We start from the raw sequence: 18670 nt of genomic DNA on the forward strand, positions 1-18670 counted from the left end.
TTTTTTCGAGCATACGCAAGAGCTTTTCCAACAAAACAGAATAATCAGAGCCCGTGACATATATAAATTCAAAACATTACTAAGCTATAGAAATGCTATACTGGGAAAACTCTATTCATTCCTAGCCCCGGCAACTCTACAACAAAATAGAAGTGCATATTCATATCGTCACCAGGCACCATGGCAGATCCCTTTCTCACGTACTAATTATGGCTGCCAATGCCTTAAACATACACTACCGTCCCTACTTAACTATTTTAACCAACAACATGTTGATGTGCTATCTCTAAACAAAACTAAAATATTGGATTTGTTCTTATAGATGTGTATTGTTAACTGCTCCAACAGTTCCGCAGAACTTATCATATATTCTCATTTTGTTTATACATTCACACTTGTAACTACTATTCCTAGAATCCGGGTTTCCGCTGCAGTGATTGTGCCCGAACCACGTGGCAGGGTTTCGTGTTGTAAACTGGATGCTGCAAAGGGCGTCTTCGCGTTTGTTAAAATTCAAGGATGTGATGACGCCCTGGGCTACGTTGCCGTGATGTCTGTCGCGAAAGCAGCAGCCTATATGCAGATTTTCTTCTTTTATGTTTTTTAACATAGATGCACATATATATTTGCAAGTATGTAAAATAATTTCTGAAAAAAAAAAGAATGTTTCCTGATGGTAACTTAACTTGTGTTTATTGTAAACTTCTGTGAAATTTGTTATATTTATATATGTATGTGTGTGTATGTATATATATGTATACATATATTGCTTTTGCATTCTTATTTAGTTATTTATTTTACAATACTGCAGGCCATCGTCGGGCCCATGCATGAGTGGTTACAACATGGAATACAGTACAAAAAAAGAATAAAGTGAAACTAGTGTATCCAAAACAAAGAGCATTAGCACACACAAAAAAGAACACACTCAATAAATATATACACTGTTTAAATGAGCCGCCCGGGAAGCAGGAGAAACAGCGTTTACTATAAGAATGCATCTACAGAGGCTGCATATGAAATACAGGTAATATCACCATTCGAATTCCAGATTCTCAATACTGTCAATAATTGCGTTGGCAGATGGGCAATTTACGGCTCTGGAGGGTAGTATGTTCCAATGGGAAATGGCGTGTGGGAATAAAGAGTACTTGTGAGTGTTATTATGGCTGGGATGGTGTCGTATTGATTTATTATGGTTGGTTCGGGCAGAAAGTCTGAATGGCGCTTGAATTTATGTTGCTTGTGGTATTCGATAGGAGCCGTGATAAAGTAAGTATAGAAATTTTAATCTGGAAATCATTCTATGTTGAGCCAGTGATTGAATGTTAGCCTTGACGCGCAGGTTCGTAATGCTCGTTTGACGTGAATATTGTGAATATATAAATCTCAATGCTAAGTTCTGTATGCGTTCTAGTTTCTCGGTGAAATGCTTCTGGTGCGGGGCCCAAATAATGTCAGCATACTCTAAAGAGGGTCTAATGAGGGTTTTGCATGCATTTAATTTAACACTAGGAGGTGTGTTTCTAAGTTTTCTTCTCAAGAAATGTAGTTTACCTAGGGCCTTGTCATATATGTTATCTATATGAGTTTCCCAATTTAATTTCGTTGTAAGAGTGACCTCGAGATATGTGACCTCCTCGTATTTTCTTAGTGATATATTGTTTATTGTGTATGTAAACTGAAGCACATTTTTCTTGTGAGTGAAGGAGATACTGGTAGTTTTTGATGCATTCAGTTTCATCCCCCAAATGTTGCACCAATTTTGTACAGCAGCTAACGAATCATCTAGTTTTACCTGATCCTCTCTGGTATTCACTGTTGCGTACACTACGCAATCATCGACGAATAGGCGGCTGAACGCATGAACGAATATCATTGATGTAGATCAGAAATAGGAGGGGCGCAAGAACCGAGCCTTGTGGAACACCAGAAAAAACGTTGACGTAATCAGACGTAATATCATTCACAGCTACGCATTGCTTTCTGTTTTCGAGATAGTTCTTGATCCATGATACTGTTTTCTCGTGTACACCAATGGCAATTAGTTTAGTAGTAAGATCTGGATGAGGAACAACATCAAAGGCCTTTGAAAAATCTAAGAAAATGGCATCTATTTGGCTTCTGTTATTTATTGTGGTAGCTACATCATGGGTTAACTCAGCTAACTGAGTAATAGTACTTAGACCTGAACGGAATCCATGTTGCCGGCTGTATAGTAGGTTATTATTCTCTAAGTGCAATATTATGGCCTTATAAATAATATGTTCGAACAATTTACTGGATGCACATGTTAATGAAACAGATCTATAGTTACTTACGTCGAGTTTAGAGCCAGATTTGTGCACAGGTATTACTTTGGCCCTTCGCCAGTCGTCAGGTATCACTGAAGTTTCCAAAGATCGCCTGTAAATTACGTATAAGTATTTTGACGTCCAAACTGCATGTTTTTGCAAAAATGCATCTGATATAAGATCAGGGCCACAGGGTTTCTCTACATCCAGTTTTTGTAAGAGTCGAAGAATTCCTTGTTGGTCGATATCTATTTCAGGCATTGGATTCTCGAAATGATAATGTAGTTCTGTTAAATACAGATAGAAAAAATTCATTAAATTTGCTTGCTATGACGTCAGGCTGAACAATCGTCTCGTTTGAAACAGTAATCTGCGATACGGTGTGCCACTCCCTCGATAGGTAGCAGCAGGATTTTTGTGGTTTATTCGTTGTGTAAGAAGGCAGAGTAACAGTGAAAAAACGCTCCTTGGCCATATGTTTATCTTATCTTGTAATAAGCGTACGAGATCTTGAAGGTCACGTGTGGTTTTCTTTCTGCGCTTCCTTTTAATTTCTCGTTTTAAATGTATTATTTCGCGCGATACCCAAGGATGTTCTCTGTTCACTCTTTTCTTTGTGGAGGGAATGTAGTTTTCTTCACAAAAGTGTACAATATGCTTAAAACGTAACCATAATTCATTTACGTCATGAAGTAATGAAACCTGCAGAAAGCAGGCGTTTAAATATTCTGAGATAGCATTGTCATCCGCTCTTGTGTAATCCCTGATAACAGCAATCGATGGCTTAACGCATTCACAGTTTCCTAAAATCGGACAGGAGAATACAATAGTTTTATGGTCCGAAATGCTATTTTCAACGTTTAATGTGTTATTTTGAAATAGACTGCTTACGAACATCAGATCAAGCACAGAACATGACTGACCAGCTATTCTAGTCGGTTCGGAAACTAGCTGGTCTAGAGAGAAGGTAAATGACATGAACAATAGTGATTCAGCACTTTTTGCGTCGGAGCTGTTGTGCGAAAGATTAGACGAATTGATTCCTGGTAAATTGAAATCACCCGTGATAATAATATTGGAACGTGAATAAGTGTGTTGTGCAATGTAATCATGCATAACGTCTAGGTATTCAGGGGGCGCATTCGGAGGTCGGTATACGCCACCCAGAAATATGCTTTTTCCATTAAATGTAAGGTTACACCATACGCTTTTATGGTCAGGTATGCTGTTTAAAACTGTGAATTTTATGTTAGATTTAATTGCGACAGCTACACCTCCCCCCCCCGCGATTCTCTGTCTTTCCGTATGAGCCGATAAGAAGGTGGAAACACTTCGGAATCCTGGACGCTTTCCTGAAGCCAGGTTTCCGTGATGACTATAACGTGCGGTTGATGGGCTGCAACTATGCTTTCAAGTAGGCTGGACTTATTGACTACGCTGCGCGCATTCAGTGATAACACTCTGATACATTTCGTACGTTGTTGTCACGTGCCATCGCAAGCTGCTGGGCCAGCGTGTGCAGAAGTTTTCGGTTTAGATAGTTCAATTCTTCTGACCTCACACTCATTCCATATAAAGGTGTTGCCATTTATTTTTAGCTTATCAAATAACAGAGATACCTTTGCCCCTTTCGCCTTGTCACTTACTGCAGAACACCATAATTTAGCACGTGTGTCGCATACTTTCTTTGAGAAATCCTCGGATATTGAAACCCGGGTGTTTTTTACCTTGAAGCAGCTTGATAATATTTTGTTTTTCTCAGCGAAGTTGAATAGCCTGATAATAACGGGGCGTGTCCTTTAGCTTTGCTTTGTACCAATTCTGTGAACTCGTTCTATTGAGTTAATTTCTATTCCTAGGATCTTCTTAAGTATACCGTGCACTTCTTCTTCAAGTGTTTTAACATCTTCATCAGAGCTCTCTCTTAATCCATAAATTACTAGGTTATTCCGCCTACTTCTATTTTCTAAATCATTGACCTTCGATGCCAGAAATTCTACTTGCATCATGGTAGATTTACAAGATTCCTCGCAGTGTACTATCCTGTCTTCGCATTCTTTCCATAATCCCCTTTCATTCTCAATAACTGTCATTCTTTCTTGCAAATCTGCAACTATTGTCTCCACATGCTTGATATTTGAAGACAGTTGTTTCAGTGTTTTGTTCGTTTCCTTTTGTTCTCTTCGAATGTGTTTCATTAGTTCCCGCTGCGAACATTCATCTGAATGAGAGTAAGGGCCTGGATTTTGTTCGTCTCCGGATGTTAGTAACATTAAGCGGACAACATTAAAACAACCCCGCAAAATAGCAACACAGCATTGTGGACTTGGGAGCACCGTTAACGTTACGCCGTTGTCTCTAACTGAAGAGACTAAATGCTGGTCACTAACCTGTGCGATCAGAAAAAATTTGATCAGCATCCGTGCTCGTTCGGTGCTTCCAAGTCCACTGAAGGGAACGTCGAAAAGGCTGCTGCTTTTATCCGGGTGCCACGATGTCTCCGTCGACGTCACCGTGCTGGTCAGGTGGTCCCAGTGCAGTGCACGTGGCACAGCTTCCTGCGACTTGTTTTGTCCGATGAAGCCAGCAGGGCAGACAGCCGGAGGTAGCAGTAGATAGGCCTGATGCAGTGCATGCTCAGACCCTGCGTCGACGAATCCGGTCCTCGACAGCACGATCTGTGCGATCAGAAAAAATTTGATCAGCATCCGTACTCGTTCGGTGCTTCCAAGTCCACTATGATATATGCAACTGAGTCTGTGTTAAATAATAATATGCAAGATAACAGATTATAATTGTATACTGGGAGTCATTTGACACAACTGTATTACAACTAGTTTCCATGTAATAACATGAAAATTTCTATATGTATTTGTGTTTAAAAAACTCTTATTTCCACACTTTATGCGTAATTGTATTGCTACACCAGCCGCTTCCGTGCCTGTCTGGGAGACCGGAACTTTGTCAAGCCGAAGAGATTTCGGCTTTTTTCCCGGCTCTCCCTTTTTCACCTTGTATCCAGTGGTAAAAATAAAAATCATGATGATGATGATGTAGCAGAATATGATCACAGAACTGAAATGCCACTGTACTGAATTTTGTTAAACTGAAAGGCATTTGCATTGGGTTGAATGGGGTTTCGATGGGGGATACAAAAAAAGTTCGTACAGCTGAATAATTTGCTTAAGTGACGTTCAAGTGGTAGTTTACTGTATATTGGTTTTCTTGGATAAAAGATTTAGTTGGAAACAGTGCCTTGTATGTCCTCATTTTTTCTGAAACATTGCTCGATGAACAAGAGGCGCAAAAAGACGCCTTTCTATTTTGTCTCTTCCGACCTAACTGGCATTTGGCGAATACCTCTTGCGTGCGGGAGAAAGTAAGGAGGGGGGGGGGGGGGTATATTGGAAAAAATTTGGCAGTGTCTGGCTCCTCCTGGGGTGGTGTTAGAGGTGTGTATGAACCACTGCTTAGATAAATCGAACTCGGTACCTTTTTCTCAGTACAAACATTCGTGAATGTTAACTTCTTATTCTAGCAGTTTAAAAATGTCTGGATAGGCCCTATATCACAATGTCCCAAGCCTCCTATTTTTTTATTTAAAAGGACTTGAAAGCATTCGAACTTCAATGTTAATGAAAAGAATGTTACAACTTTCAATAGCAAGGGATTGCTATTATCAAGACTCCACAAAATGATGCAAAAAGGGCTGTTCTGCCATGAACAATTTTCAATATTGTAATTCTGAGAAGCGGTTATTAAGTTTTGAGGAGAAAGTTAGTTGAATGTATGTTCCAGCTTGTAAACCGCGCACAAACTATTTGAGGGCGGTAAGACGATTCTCTATTGTTTAATATCAAGAGTTGACGAACAGCCACAGTTCAGCAATGTCATGTGTTTTCTCATTTTGAAGAGCAAAAATTATTTCAACATATCTGAGCTATCAACACTACAATAGTAATGACGCTAGCCATTAATCAAGTGGGGGACCAAGATTACAATTTTTTTTTCAGGGTGGGGGGGCTCAGCCCCCCCCCCCTGAAAATCTCCGGAGGGGGCTCGGGCCCCGGAGCCCCCCACATAGTCACCGTCTATGCTGCTATGTTAACATGGATGGTATTATATGTGCATTTCTCAAGTGAATAAATTAAACAAAGTACACGTAGTTCATTTTCATGGGAAGCAACATTGAAGCAATCAATTTTGCGTCTTTCCGTTTTAAGGTGAAAGCCTTAGATGCCTATGCTTTAAGGTCTCATTGTGAGGTACAGAAAATATCATGTGACCCAAGGAAGGCCAGAAGCGAACGAAAACATGTCCAGCCATGTATAAGACATGATTAATGATTATCAGAGTTATCACTATGTGGTACCTGTTTCCAAGTTCCTGTGATGATGTCAAAGGTTATTTCAGATACACCGCTTCATCACTATCATTATATACAGTTCTTTCATATGTGAATGCATAGCTTGTAGAAGACAGGTAGGTAGAACCATAATGCAGAATGGACCATCTGTTAAAGAATTGGTTTTCTTCAAATGACGATCCATCTATAAGATTTTTATAATGAGTGGGACATTGCACCAAACTGGTAGCCCATGACAGTGAGGTGCCCATTGTTACCAACCTTCTAGTGAAAAAAATATACTTTCGAAGAACTCCCAAGAAAAGAAATGTATAGATATAGAGTGAAATGCACATTATTGCAGGGACCTGAACTTTAATCAAAGTGGTGACAATAGTGGTCAAAGTTTTCTTATTATTTGTACTAATGCAATGTGAAGATGGGGATCACGATCCTGGCAACGAAAAATGAAAATCAATGATGACAGCGGTCATTGTCAGCTTAAAGAACTGTGTGGACAGACAGACATGGGAAACCAGCACTCACGTGGTGTCGGAGCAAAGCTGGAACTTATGGCTGAGCCAAATAACTTATAAGGGCTGTGGCGCACACGATAGCTGCGCGCGGGTATGATATACTAGAAATCATCAAGCAGTATCTGCCACATGGTGTTAGCGCATGCTGCCTGCACTAATAGATCTCCCACCGAGCTCCTACATCTATACGAATACACAGCTACAACATGCATGCCGAGATGCAGGATCCGTCCAGTAAAGGGAACAAATTCGCCAGTCGCTTAATATGACATTGACCGACACCTACAGAAGTCGCTTAATCATTTAAATAATTAGGTGAGAATGACTTGGTTCGACAGGCAAGGTTCTGACTGGTGTTGTCGCTTTTTGTGACTGTTGTCGCGGGTCGCTTTTGCAGTCGCGACGATAGATTGGATTTTTTACAAGCACTGCTCCAGGAGGGCACATGCAACCGGAGGCCTCAGGAGAGGACCTGAGGTTATAATAAAGCAGGCGGCGCAGGATCCCCAGGACACCCAAGGGGTAGTGGGGAGATCAAAGCTGGAAGCAGGATGGCCCGTAGGATTGGAGTGGCGGAGGCCTAAGCGTGCTGGACTTAATATAAATATTATTACGTCCAGCCGCCAACTTGTGACGCCAAGACTTCTGCAACAGCAGTCAGAAGTCTGCCGTTTAACATACTAAGGCAGCAGCGGAAGCGGACGAAGACACAGAAACGTGAAAAAGAGACCCCACGCTACAAGTTAGTAGTATTTTAATATTTAAATTATGGCAATTTAATAACGCGCAACTGAGCCCTCTCGAAGCGTTCGACGCATGGAAAAATTCGCGAGGACGGTAAGATACCAGTGTGACAGGGGCACAAGCAAGGAACGAAAAAGCACACACAGGGCAAACTGTGAAGATGCTATATATTTTGGTATATATGTAATATATGCTATATCTATCAAGTGACTAGTGCCATGCTATAATCTTCAAAGGTCGCAATGCTTTCGCAATGAAATTGTTGACAGTGTGCGCTGTGTGTGTATCTTGTGTTCCGGCTCACTGCTCATCGCGATCACGCCCGATCCTGATCGAATTTCGCGGTCGTGATTGCCTTCTTTGGACAAAATGAGCGAGAGACCCAATCACAGTCGAGAATTTCGATCCGGATCGGTGCCGATCGCGATGAGAAGTATACGTGTGACACTGCTAGTGACAGGGCAACGCCATATCATACTCGCCTTCACGGGAGACCACTGACCAAACGACAACAATCGTTCGCGCCAGTGCACTGCGCCAGCAACACCCAAGGAGACGCACGAGAAAAACTTGTACGCACCGTGCTTGTACGCGACGCACAGATCGCCAGCCGACACATGGCAAAATGCCGGCACGCCAGGGCACGCCTAGGGACAGAACGACCAAAGAAACTGCTCCTCCGTGGTACCTAGGCAAAGGGAGAAATTTCAAGCGCGAACGCCCCCAGATTTTCTCTCTCGCACCCGCTGAAACGACTGGCCAATCCCGTGAACTGGCGTTTCCTCTAATGACCGTCTCGTGCTTTCGCCGGAAGCCATATGGGAAGCGGCTTTCTTGCCGTTTCCCACCGACCGCTCGATGGCTCTTGCAAATCAACCGCCTGACGCACCTGCGCGTCGCGGACCCTCGCGGGTGACGGACACGCGCCGCCAGGAGCTTGACAGCATGTATTTTCAAGACTCCGCTGCTCACAACCTCACGACACCAAAAGGACCCAGCGACCAGAATGCCGGGACAGAGAGCCAAAGTCAAACAGATGGGGATTGGCAGACGGTCCTCACGCTTCGGCAGAAAAAAAGGATGCGAAAGAGAAGAAGACCAGAGCACTGGAATATTCGGGGACCTTGAAGAATCAGCGAGTTTCCGCTGATCAAGCAACCGGAAAATCTAAACACAAACCAGCATACAGGCGGTTACCCCCCCTGCCAAAGGATGATTTTAAGATAGTGGTCCGACTGCATCAAGGGTTACCGGTCAAGAACCTGGCTAGTCCACTCCTGGCGGATGCCGTGATTGCTGCATGCAACGGGAAAATATCAGGTGAGCAATTTCTGCTCAGAATCAAGCCGGGCTCCAACATCTTTATCGTGTCCACGCCGCACCAGACAGTGGCGGACTACGTTAGACGTATTGAAATGCTTAACATCAACGGCCGGCCTCACTCGGTCAACGCCTACGTAGCGACAAGTGACGGGACAACCAAGGGTGTCATTCACGGCTTGGACCCGCACACGACGCCTGAAATGCTAAAAGCGAATCTACGCATACGCACGCAAGGGGTTGAAATTCTCCAAGCGCGCATGTTCCGTAACACTTAAATGGCCGTTATAACCTTTTTTGGAGCTATTACACCGCGGTACGTCTACTACAACGGCGGAGAACTTGCTTGCTATCCCTACAAAATTACCACTCAGGTGTGCAGAGTGTGTCACCAAATTGGTCACCGATCGGACGTCTGTCCCAAGCCGGACATTCCAGTATGTCGTACATGTGGACAACGGGACCCTGTAGCCGGACATGAGTGTGCTCCCAAGTGTGCAGCCTGTGGGGAGGGTCACATGACAGGAGACCGAAGTTGTAAAAAACGTCTGAAACCCCAAAGCAATAGAACGCCGAGGACTGGCGTTCAACGGACTACCCGGAAGGACAGCTCAACGAAGCCACCTCAACGCCTACGTTGGTTCAGTTCCGATGATGGAGAATCCGCATCCGATCCCTCGCCGGAGGTATCAGAGACTCGCCGTCGATCCAGGTCAAGATCGCGGATCCGAAAGAATTCCAATCCCAAAAACCCACCTCATTACCAATCACCAAAGCCGCCTAAATCGGGGGCTTTCGGCACTGTGACCAAGCAAACGCCACAAGATAACATGGTAAGCTGGGCACGAGTCGTTTCTCCTACTGCTCCTATAACAGAAAATCCCGAATATCGGAAGATCATTAACGAGAACAAGCTCCTCCGCGAGAGCTTGGCAGACATTAACCGAGAGTTGGCCTCCCTCAAAGCTAGTCGCTGTACCGAAACGAACAAAACAGCACATACTAAAGCAGCAGGCACGCCTCTCGAAGTTATAACGACGGCGAATTCTGTGGAGGTTACACTTCAAAAAGTTGTGCATCAATTACAAGCTATGCAAAATTTTCAGCAGCAGATGTACGCAGAATTTGAAAGCCTAAAAACTTACGTCGATGAATCTGTGGCCAGTGCAAAGAGCGCGGCTCGTAAGCGAGCCAGCATTAGCCCCAGCGCTCAATCTAACCGCCGTCCGCGACCCATATCGACCTCGGACAGCGAAAGCACTATTCATGGCGAGTAGAACGCGAGTATATCACGAATACTTCGAAATTTGGCAATGGAACTGCCGCACCTTCCAAAAACGGGCGGCAGCTCTACACCAATACATTAACACGGTGCCAGTCAAACCTGATGTTATTTGTTTGCAGGAGATCGGTAACAAGCCGGTTAGATTGACTGGCTAGTACACGATAACCCACCCAGACTACCCTAAGGTCGCGACGATGGTGCTCAAGGACATAGCAATCAGTATAGATTATCTGGCGACTAGCAGCATCAACCATCAAATTGTAACAATACTACCGCAGAAGCGTAGCAAGGCAAAAACCATAATCACGAACGTGTATAGCCCACCTAAAGAAAGGAGGGCCGATTTTGAGGCCATCATTCGGTACGTCATGTGTCACTCCGGCACCCAGGATAGACTACTGCTTCTTGGGGACTTCAATGCTCCTCAGACCAGCTGGGGTTACCGAACAGACACCCCCAAAGGCCGGGAGCTCGAGCGAGCGACCGAAGCATATGATCTCCAACTCATCATTCTGCCTCAAAATCCGACAAGATTAGGTAACAGCGTAAGTGCAGACGCCTTTCCAGATCTCACATTCACAAATAATGTCAACGAGGTATTCTGGACCAATCTAGGCGAGAATCTAGGCAGTGACCATTTCATTATCAGTGTGTCGGTAGGCTCCCCGAAAATTCGGCGACCCTGTGGCCAGGTGGTAATCACCAACTGGGTAAATTATCGCAAAATCCCCATGCCGCAGATATCACCTGAGAACGCTGAAGAGTGGGCAACACACATACGAGACGCTCATAAAGCAACATCTAAGCGGCCAGCGCTCACAGCGGAAACGCCGGTAGTTGACAACCATCTGCTACATATGTGGGAAGCCAGAAGGGGGCTAACTAAACGATGGAAAAAACATCGACTTAATCGCGAACTGCGCTACAGAATTGCTGAAATGTCAGAGCGGGCAAACGCTTACGCACAGCAGTTAGAGACAGCGAGTTGGGCGAGCTTTTGCGACTCACTTCGCGAAACGTTACACACCTGCAAGACATGGGCGATACTTCGCAGCATAATGGAACCAGGAAAAACAAAAACGGCCAATACCCGCACTCTTCAAAAACTTGCCGGAGAATTTTCAGGAACAGATCAGGCCCTCCTCACTAAGCTTAAAGAGAAGTACGTAGGAGCAGTAATCACTCCCCCATGCACCTTGCCATACCAAGGGCAAGAAAACGCGGTGCTAGACGCTCCGATAACTAAGGCAGAACTCTTCGCGGCAGCGCAAGCTGCGAAGAGAAATACTGCTCCAGGACCAGATCAGCTCACAAATGCTATGATCCGGAACCTGAACGACGAGCACCTAGAACAGCTTAGCCGGTATTTTAATGAACAGATATGGGAGAGGGGCGTAGTTCCACAACAGTGGAAGGAGGCCAAAATCGTGCTTATTCCGAAAGCAGGAAAACCTCATGATCTACAAAAACTCAGGCCGATATCACTAACCTCCTGTCTTGGCAAATTATTTTAGAAGGTGATCCACACACGTCTCACGTCTTACATTGAAGACCGCAACCTATTTCCCACTAACATATTCGGCTTTCGCCAACATTTGTCGACACAAGATGTTTTCCTGCTACTTCGCGAAGAAGTTCTATGCAACACCGCGGTTGGTGCGGAAGATCTCGTCCTGGCTCTTGATTTAAAAAGCGCGTTCGACACTATTTCACATGAACTTATCTTATCTGAGCTAAGTGACATCGGTTGTGGACAAAGAATCTATGATTACGCCCGCTCTTTCCTTACCTCTCGCATCGCGACAATAGGCATTGGCACTACGCGCTCAGACCCTTTTCCCATGCCCAATAGAGGTACACCGCAAGGGGCGATACTCTCCCCCCTTCTTTTCAATATCGGCAGAGACGCTTAGCCAAAACACTCGACGTCATACCTGGGCTAGGGCACGCGATATATGCAGACGATATTACCCTATGGGCAACCAGCGGCTCGTTAGGACAAAAAGAAGAAATCCTGCAAGAAGCAGCGACCGTTGTTGAAACCTTCGCTCGCAGCAGTGGAATGAGCTGCGCTCCCGATAAATCAGAATTTATCAGGATACGAGGTCGAGGCCGTCAAACTCACGAGCCGGTGAACCTCTTTCTAGGAGACAGCCAGATAAAGGAGGTCCAGAAAATGCGAGTCCTCGGACTGTGGCTGCAAAGCAACAAACGAGTAGACCACACCATTAAAACTCTTAGGACTACGGTGAAACAGATCTCCCGTATGATCCGTAGAGTAGCTTATCACCGAAAAGGTTTCAAGGAAACAGAGACGATCCGGCTCGTTCAGGCTTTTGTGCTAAGTCGTCTCACATATAGCCTCCCTTTCCAGGACCCCACGAAAACAGAACTAAAGGCCCTATATGCGTTGATTAGAACGTCGTACAAAGCGGCTCTCGGCCTACCACAGGGAAACTCTACTGAACGTCTGCTGGCCCTCGGGATTCACAATAACTACGAGGAGCTACGGGCAGCGGCGCTCATATCTCAACGGGAGCGGCTTAGCTTGACCTCCTCTGGCAGAAAATTACTTTGCCGCGTGGGTTACCCTACTCGTCCACAGTATGCGGGAGAAGAACTCGAATCTCTGCCCAGAGTCCTTCGTGAAAGGATCATAGTAGCCCTAATCCCTAAGAACATGAGTCCAAAATACCACCAGGGACGTAGAAGTGCTCGAGCTCGAAAGTTAATGCAGCAATTCGGTGGAAACCCGGATACAGTCTACACAGATGTCGCCCGATTTGGTGCTTACAAATACGCCCTCGCAGTGGTAGGAGCGGCCGCAAATCAAGGGCTTGTGACTTGCGCCAAGGTTAGAGTTGCATCTGCGAATACCGCAGAAGCTTCAGCCATCGCGCTAGCTATTAAAACTAAGGACGTTCTGGGACAATCGTCGATAACTCTTACAGATTCCCAAGTCGCATGTAGACTATTCCTCACCGGGAGGCTACCACACAGCACCACTCACCTATTAGGATCCAACCTAACGCAGAAACACATGATCATCGGGTGCCCGGGTCACGCAGGACTCGAGGGCAACGAGAGAGCGGACGACGCAGCTCGTGCTTTTGTCAACCGAACGGTCGACCACTCTGACGAAAACCCCTTTTTACCACGAGACATCCTTGAGCACCAGCGGCGCGAGCGAAGAAAGTACAGTCCACCACACACTGACCTATCCAGGCAGGACTCTTATGACTCGCGCCGAATACAGACGCACACATTTCCAAACCTTTCTTTGAAAAATGCCATTCACCCAACGCTGCACAGCGTTCGCTGTCCGTGGTGCGGAGACCGGCCAACTCTCGCCCACATTACGTGGGACTGCCAGAACAGGCCACCCAAAATTAATACACCAAAAATAGCCGGCAAACTTTCCGGAAGGGAGCAGTGGGAGAGTTGGCTCGCCAGCGAGGATCGGGAGATGCAACTGGCGCTCCTCGGCCAGGCACGGCGGACCGCCCAAGCCAGTGGGGCCCTGGACTAGGGGCTCCACCCACTCGCTTTCTGCATTTTTTTTTCTTTTAAATAAACGTTTTGATATATATATATATATATATATATATATATATATATATATATATATATATATATATATATATGCGAACCTGTTTGTGAAGTCAGCTCTAATGTCAATGTGTTTTTTTTCCTGTTGCTGCAATAATATCTTTTGTTCAAATCATATATTTTGTTAATTTTTTGCAATATAACTTTCTTCCTATATTTTTTTATTTATTTATTTGTACACATATCAGTACTACCAGCTGACTGCCCAGCCTCGCACACAAGCAATGTTGCTTACGCGGGCTGGATCTGTAAGCATGACATGACTGTATGTAACAAAGATTATTATTATTATTATTATTATTATTATTATTATTATTATTATCTTTCGTTCTTTCTTTCGCCATCCGCAAACTGGTTTCCCTTTCAGTATAGTAGGCTTCCTTCTTTCCCGCCTGGGCGTATTTCATTATAATCTCCTTGCGACGATCATCGCTTTGTACATAAGAAGAGGCCATCATACAACTTCATAGTCTTCAAGAACTCTACGTCTTGTAATAGGCAGTGCCCGTAGTTTTGCTTCGAAATTGTAAGGTGGAAGTTATTTGGACGCAGCGTAGCTTATGCGTGTTTTAAGCTACTGCCGAAACGGCAAGGGGAGTGGGAGGTGACTGCTAACCGTGTTTGGTATGATTGAAATGTGAAGTATAATGTTGATCGTGCAATGCATGCATGGCATATCTGCTTAGAAGGCACCCACCATACGTAATCATATCTGCCTTCCACACCAGTTCTAGACATTGAGTGATGACTAAGCACATTCTAGGCAATACAGCTATAGCGTTTCGTACGGATGGATGAAAGTGACCTTTCGTGGCATGCCATTGGTGAACAAGCCCGTTTCTCAAATTCATCACGATTTTGGAACGTGCTGGTATTATCTACTGGTATTGTGCTGTCCATAACAGCGAAATGCGATGCCCTTGTCCCGGCTGAGTGGTGGATACCACTACGTCGTAGTAAGCGAAATGTAAACCGTAAGATTCTGTTACTACCATTTCATCTTACCGTCCACAAGTGAAAAAAAAATTTAAATGCAAGCCAATGTCATCCAGGCATTGAAATGACACGAAGGAATAAAAATGGCTGCGGCTTAGCTAAGGTTAAGCCCAGGATGCGAAGCATACCAGCCTTTATTTTAGTTGTTGAACCACTGTTTAGCCTGGTGAACTGCTGTTGCTTGGCTATATTTGGTTCGGCTAGTAGAAGAAACAACTCATGCGTTACTCTGCTTCGCCTTCAAGAGTGGAACGCGAGAGTGTTCCCGTCGACCCGCCAAGGGGTGTAAGACAATGGGCTACGGCGCAGCGACTACGCGCCCCGCATTGGACGCGGTGAGCGTCGAGCAACGCAGCGTTCGGCGCGGCAACGAAATGTGCGCCTGAGCAAGCGACGCACGCCTGAGCCTTAGAAACAGCTCGTTTCTAAGGCAACACCGCATTCACTAGAGGCGCTTTTGTACCGCTTCGAAGCACCGTACTCGTGGCTCAGTGGTAGCGTCTCCGTCTCACACTCCTGAGACTCTGGTTCGATTCCCACCCAGCCCATCTTGCAAGAGTTGAGCCAAAGCCACATAGAAAAAGTGCAGCTGCTTATATACCGCCGCGACGCCGCGAGCGGCGGCGGGAGTTGGAGCCCCGTTTCTCCTCTGTCGTGACGTCACGGTGTCACGTGGTATTGAAGGCGACACCGCCGCGCCTGAGGAGCTGGGTTGAGCTCTAGTAATATGCTTCGCATAAAAACGACAGCGCGTTGACGTTGGAGCTAACGTCTACGCTCACGTATAGTACCTCCCACCGGGCGGCACCTCAATACGGACTATACCCTGTGCTCATTTGACTATGTCCGATACTGGCCAATTGGGAGTCTGAATTATTTCTTTGTTTATATATAAATACCTTACAGGCCCAAAGGGCATTGAGTAAGGGGGATGTAGTTACCAAAATGCAAGCACAAGCAAACTAGTAAGGCACATGGTTACAAAGCAAGTGAACATCGACACGCAACGCCACAAATTGAAATGCAAAATACAAAACAAGGTTCCAACACACTCTATGCAGAGCGTGTGTTTGCGTGTATATTTTTGGTATATGATTTTGCAGGAAAGCTCAACATCAATGGTGACGCCCACTACAATTTATTGCTTAGGAATGAGTACAAATAAATATTGGCCGGTTAACACAAACAAAAAAGTAAAAAAAGATCACCTATGATTAAGATACTCTCTAATGAGTAATTTGAGCGCCACTCTGTACGTGTTTTCATTTCGCGATATATTCAGGCATCGCACCGTTTACCGCAACGACCGGCAGAGCAGCTACGCGTGACGCTATATATAGGGTGTTCCACGGAAGATTAGCCAAACCCTAAAAATATGCAAACATGACGTAGCCTGAAAGAACAAAGGTAATGTTCTTTGCCATCGCTTGAAAATAGATTACTATTTCATTGCGCCTTATTAGGTAATTCGTCCTAATAATAAACTTTTCAATTTTTATAATGAGATGAAAAGTGTGTACGAGAAAATTGTAGAGCGACATGAAAAAAATTCCCGATACAGCTTTCTGTTGCACAATACGTGCTACATAGGTGCTTTTCCGAGCGTAAAAGCAGCCCGCAAATGCACGCAAAATTGTCGCGCAACTTGCCGCTCGAGCCACTTTACGTGTTTTCTGTGCTTTGTGTTTGCCCTAGGTTAATAGTTTGACAGTAAGATACTGCCCTCGCTTCTAAAATACTTGCAGAAATTTCCTGTACGGTTTCCGCGTGGTGTTTTACGTTGAACGCCACCAGCCAAACCTATGTAGGGCGCACTGCGTTATCCCTCATACTACACAAGCGAAGCGTTTCCGATAGATGGCGGCTCCGTACGTCCTCGACCCTAAAATATCGGACTGCGTCGCTGTGTTTGTTTCTCTGGAACTTCGGTTGCACAGTATTTTTGCTGCTAGAAGCAATCATGTGTTGTGAATAAATACAGTGTTCTTGCAAAAATAAAAGACATATCAAACCGAGAAAATGCTAGAATTTTGACGCACGACATACAATGTGAGATGTATTTAGGTAAGTGCTCTATAAGTACATACAATGTGTACAATTTTTTTAATTGATTCCCGAGCTATGTGCCAGAGTGCAATGGAATGTTTATCTTTACATACATCACCGCTTGCAAGGTAAGCCGAAATGCAAACTTAGTTACATTTCGACTAAGAACACATATGGTAGTGGGCGCTTTGACTATTTTTTTTTCTTTTTAAAGGAAGCTTTCCTGGTGACATACACCCACTTTTCCATATTGGGTATGTGTGTTTCTAACCTCTTACGTGGGCCTATCTCCGATATCGGGCAGTTTCAGTTAGACTTGTACGTAGTCAATCACGCGAAATCACTTGCAAACAATTACGCCTCTCGGTAGTTCTTTAATATAACAATTCTTTTTTTACAAGGAAACGCTCACGGTAATTTAGTCACTTTTTTTCAGTCATAAATTACATGTGCCAAGTTACATTTTCTAAAAAAGAACATTAAAGAACATTTCGCCTACCGGAAAATGGGGTAAGCGCAGTTTGTACTGCGTGCACCTGACCTTCGGGACGGTTAAAAAAGCCACTGCCGGATTGCTTCGGCCTCCCACTCCCTGAGCCCGGGATCTTCTCGTTGCTGTCGGATTGCCTGGCCTCGGGCCCCTCTAAACGCGCGTTTAGAGGCCGAGGCTGTCGGTGCAAGTGCACTGTAAATAAAAAAACTCCCAGATGGGCGTTTTTTGCTTGTCCTCTAGCGCATTCCCTTTTGTACATCTTTTTGCTCCCATTGAAAGGGAGTACGATAAAACTCCCATTGACGTGGGCATTAATTGGGCACATAACGGGGGTACCGTAATACGCCCACTTCAACCCCCCCCCTATTTGACTGGGAGGTACAATGGGAGTATTGTGAAGGAATTAAAGGCAGTTTAGTTTAGGTGCGGCAAGCTCGTAGCGAAATGCATGGTGGCGCGGGTCACGCGCTTATGCAGTACCAGACGGAACACCGCAGGCCGAAATGTCGAACGCCGGCGATCAAGGCTCAAGGGAACTCGGCTGTCCGTGAGCTGCCACCCGAGCAGGCGTCGCACCTGCTCGGAGCGAACGCCGGCGTCCGACACCTTGGCCTGCGGTGTTCCGTCTGCTGCTGCATAGGCGCGGCGTACCGCCACGAAGCATTTCGCCGCGGGCTCGCCACACGTGGTCCAATCGACGGCACAGGGCCACCGCTGAATCGACCAAGTCACGCGCACACGTGGTCCAATGGCGAATGAACCCGTCCCCGCACGTCTTCATTTTTTTTCTCTTTCGCTGATCACAGAGCCCCTCTTTACAAAGCTTTTATACAGTCGTCCTAGCTTATCGGCAGTGCCTCCGAGGCCAGCAAACGCCTTCGAGAGCAGTTGCTACTTGCTGAAAGGAAAAATGCACGAGACATACACTGACAGTAAAGAAAATTTATTTTACGCCAAATGTAAGAAATATAATATGTTCACTTCCGGGCCCAAAAGAAAGCA

The 18670-nt window shown here is 45.2% G+C and overlaps 1 protein-coding gene across 18 annotated transcripts in view; it reads right to left on the minus strand.

Moving 5' to 3' along the window:
- Positions 1-8717, minus strand: part of LOC126520319 (uncharacterized) — a 50134-nt gene extending 41417 nt beyond the window's left edge. For 14 of the 18 annotated variants that reach the window (XM_072289184.1, XM_072289183.1, XM_055065499.2 and 11 more), the window contains exons 1-2: positions 8500-8717; positions 4685-4972 (exon numbers count right to left, since the gene is read on the minus strand). In XM_072289184.1, coding sequence (XP_072145285.1) covers positions 4685-4972; positions 8500-8538 — 327 coding nt within the window. In that variant the 5' untranslated portion in view covers positions 8539-8717. Of the gene's footprint in view, positions 1-2321; positions 2407-4684; positions 4973-8401 lie in introns of all 18 variants that reach the window. The other 4 variants (XR_011895647.1, XR_011895644.1, XR_011895643.1 and 1 more) reach the window with 2 other exon arrangements.
- Positions 8718-18670: the final 9953 nt, after the last annotated feature.

The sequence above is a fragment of the Dermacentor andersoni genome, chromosome 7 (assembly GCF_023375885.2).
Source record: "Dermacentor andersoni chromosome 7, qqDerAnde1_hic_scaffold, whole genome shotgun sequence".
In the NCBI taxonomy this organism is placed as follows: Eukaryota; Metazoa; Arthropoda; class Arachnida; order Ixodida; family Ixodidae; genus Dermacentor; species Dermacentor andersoni.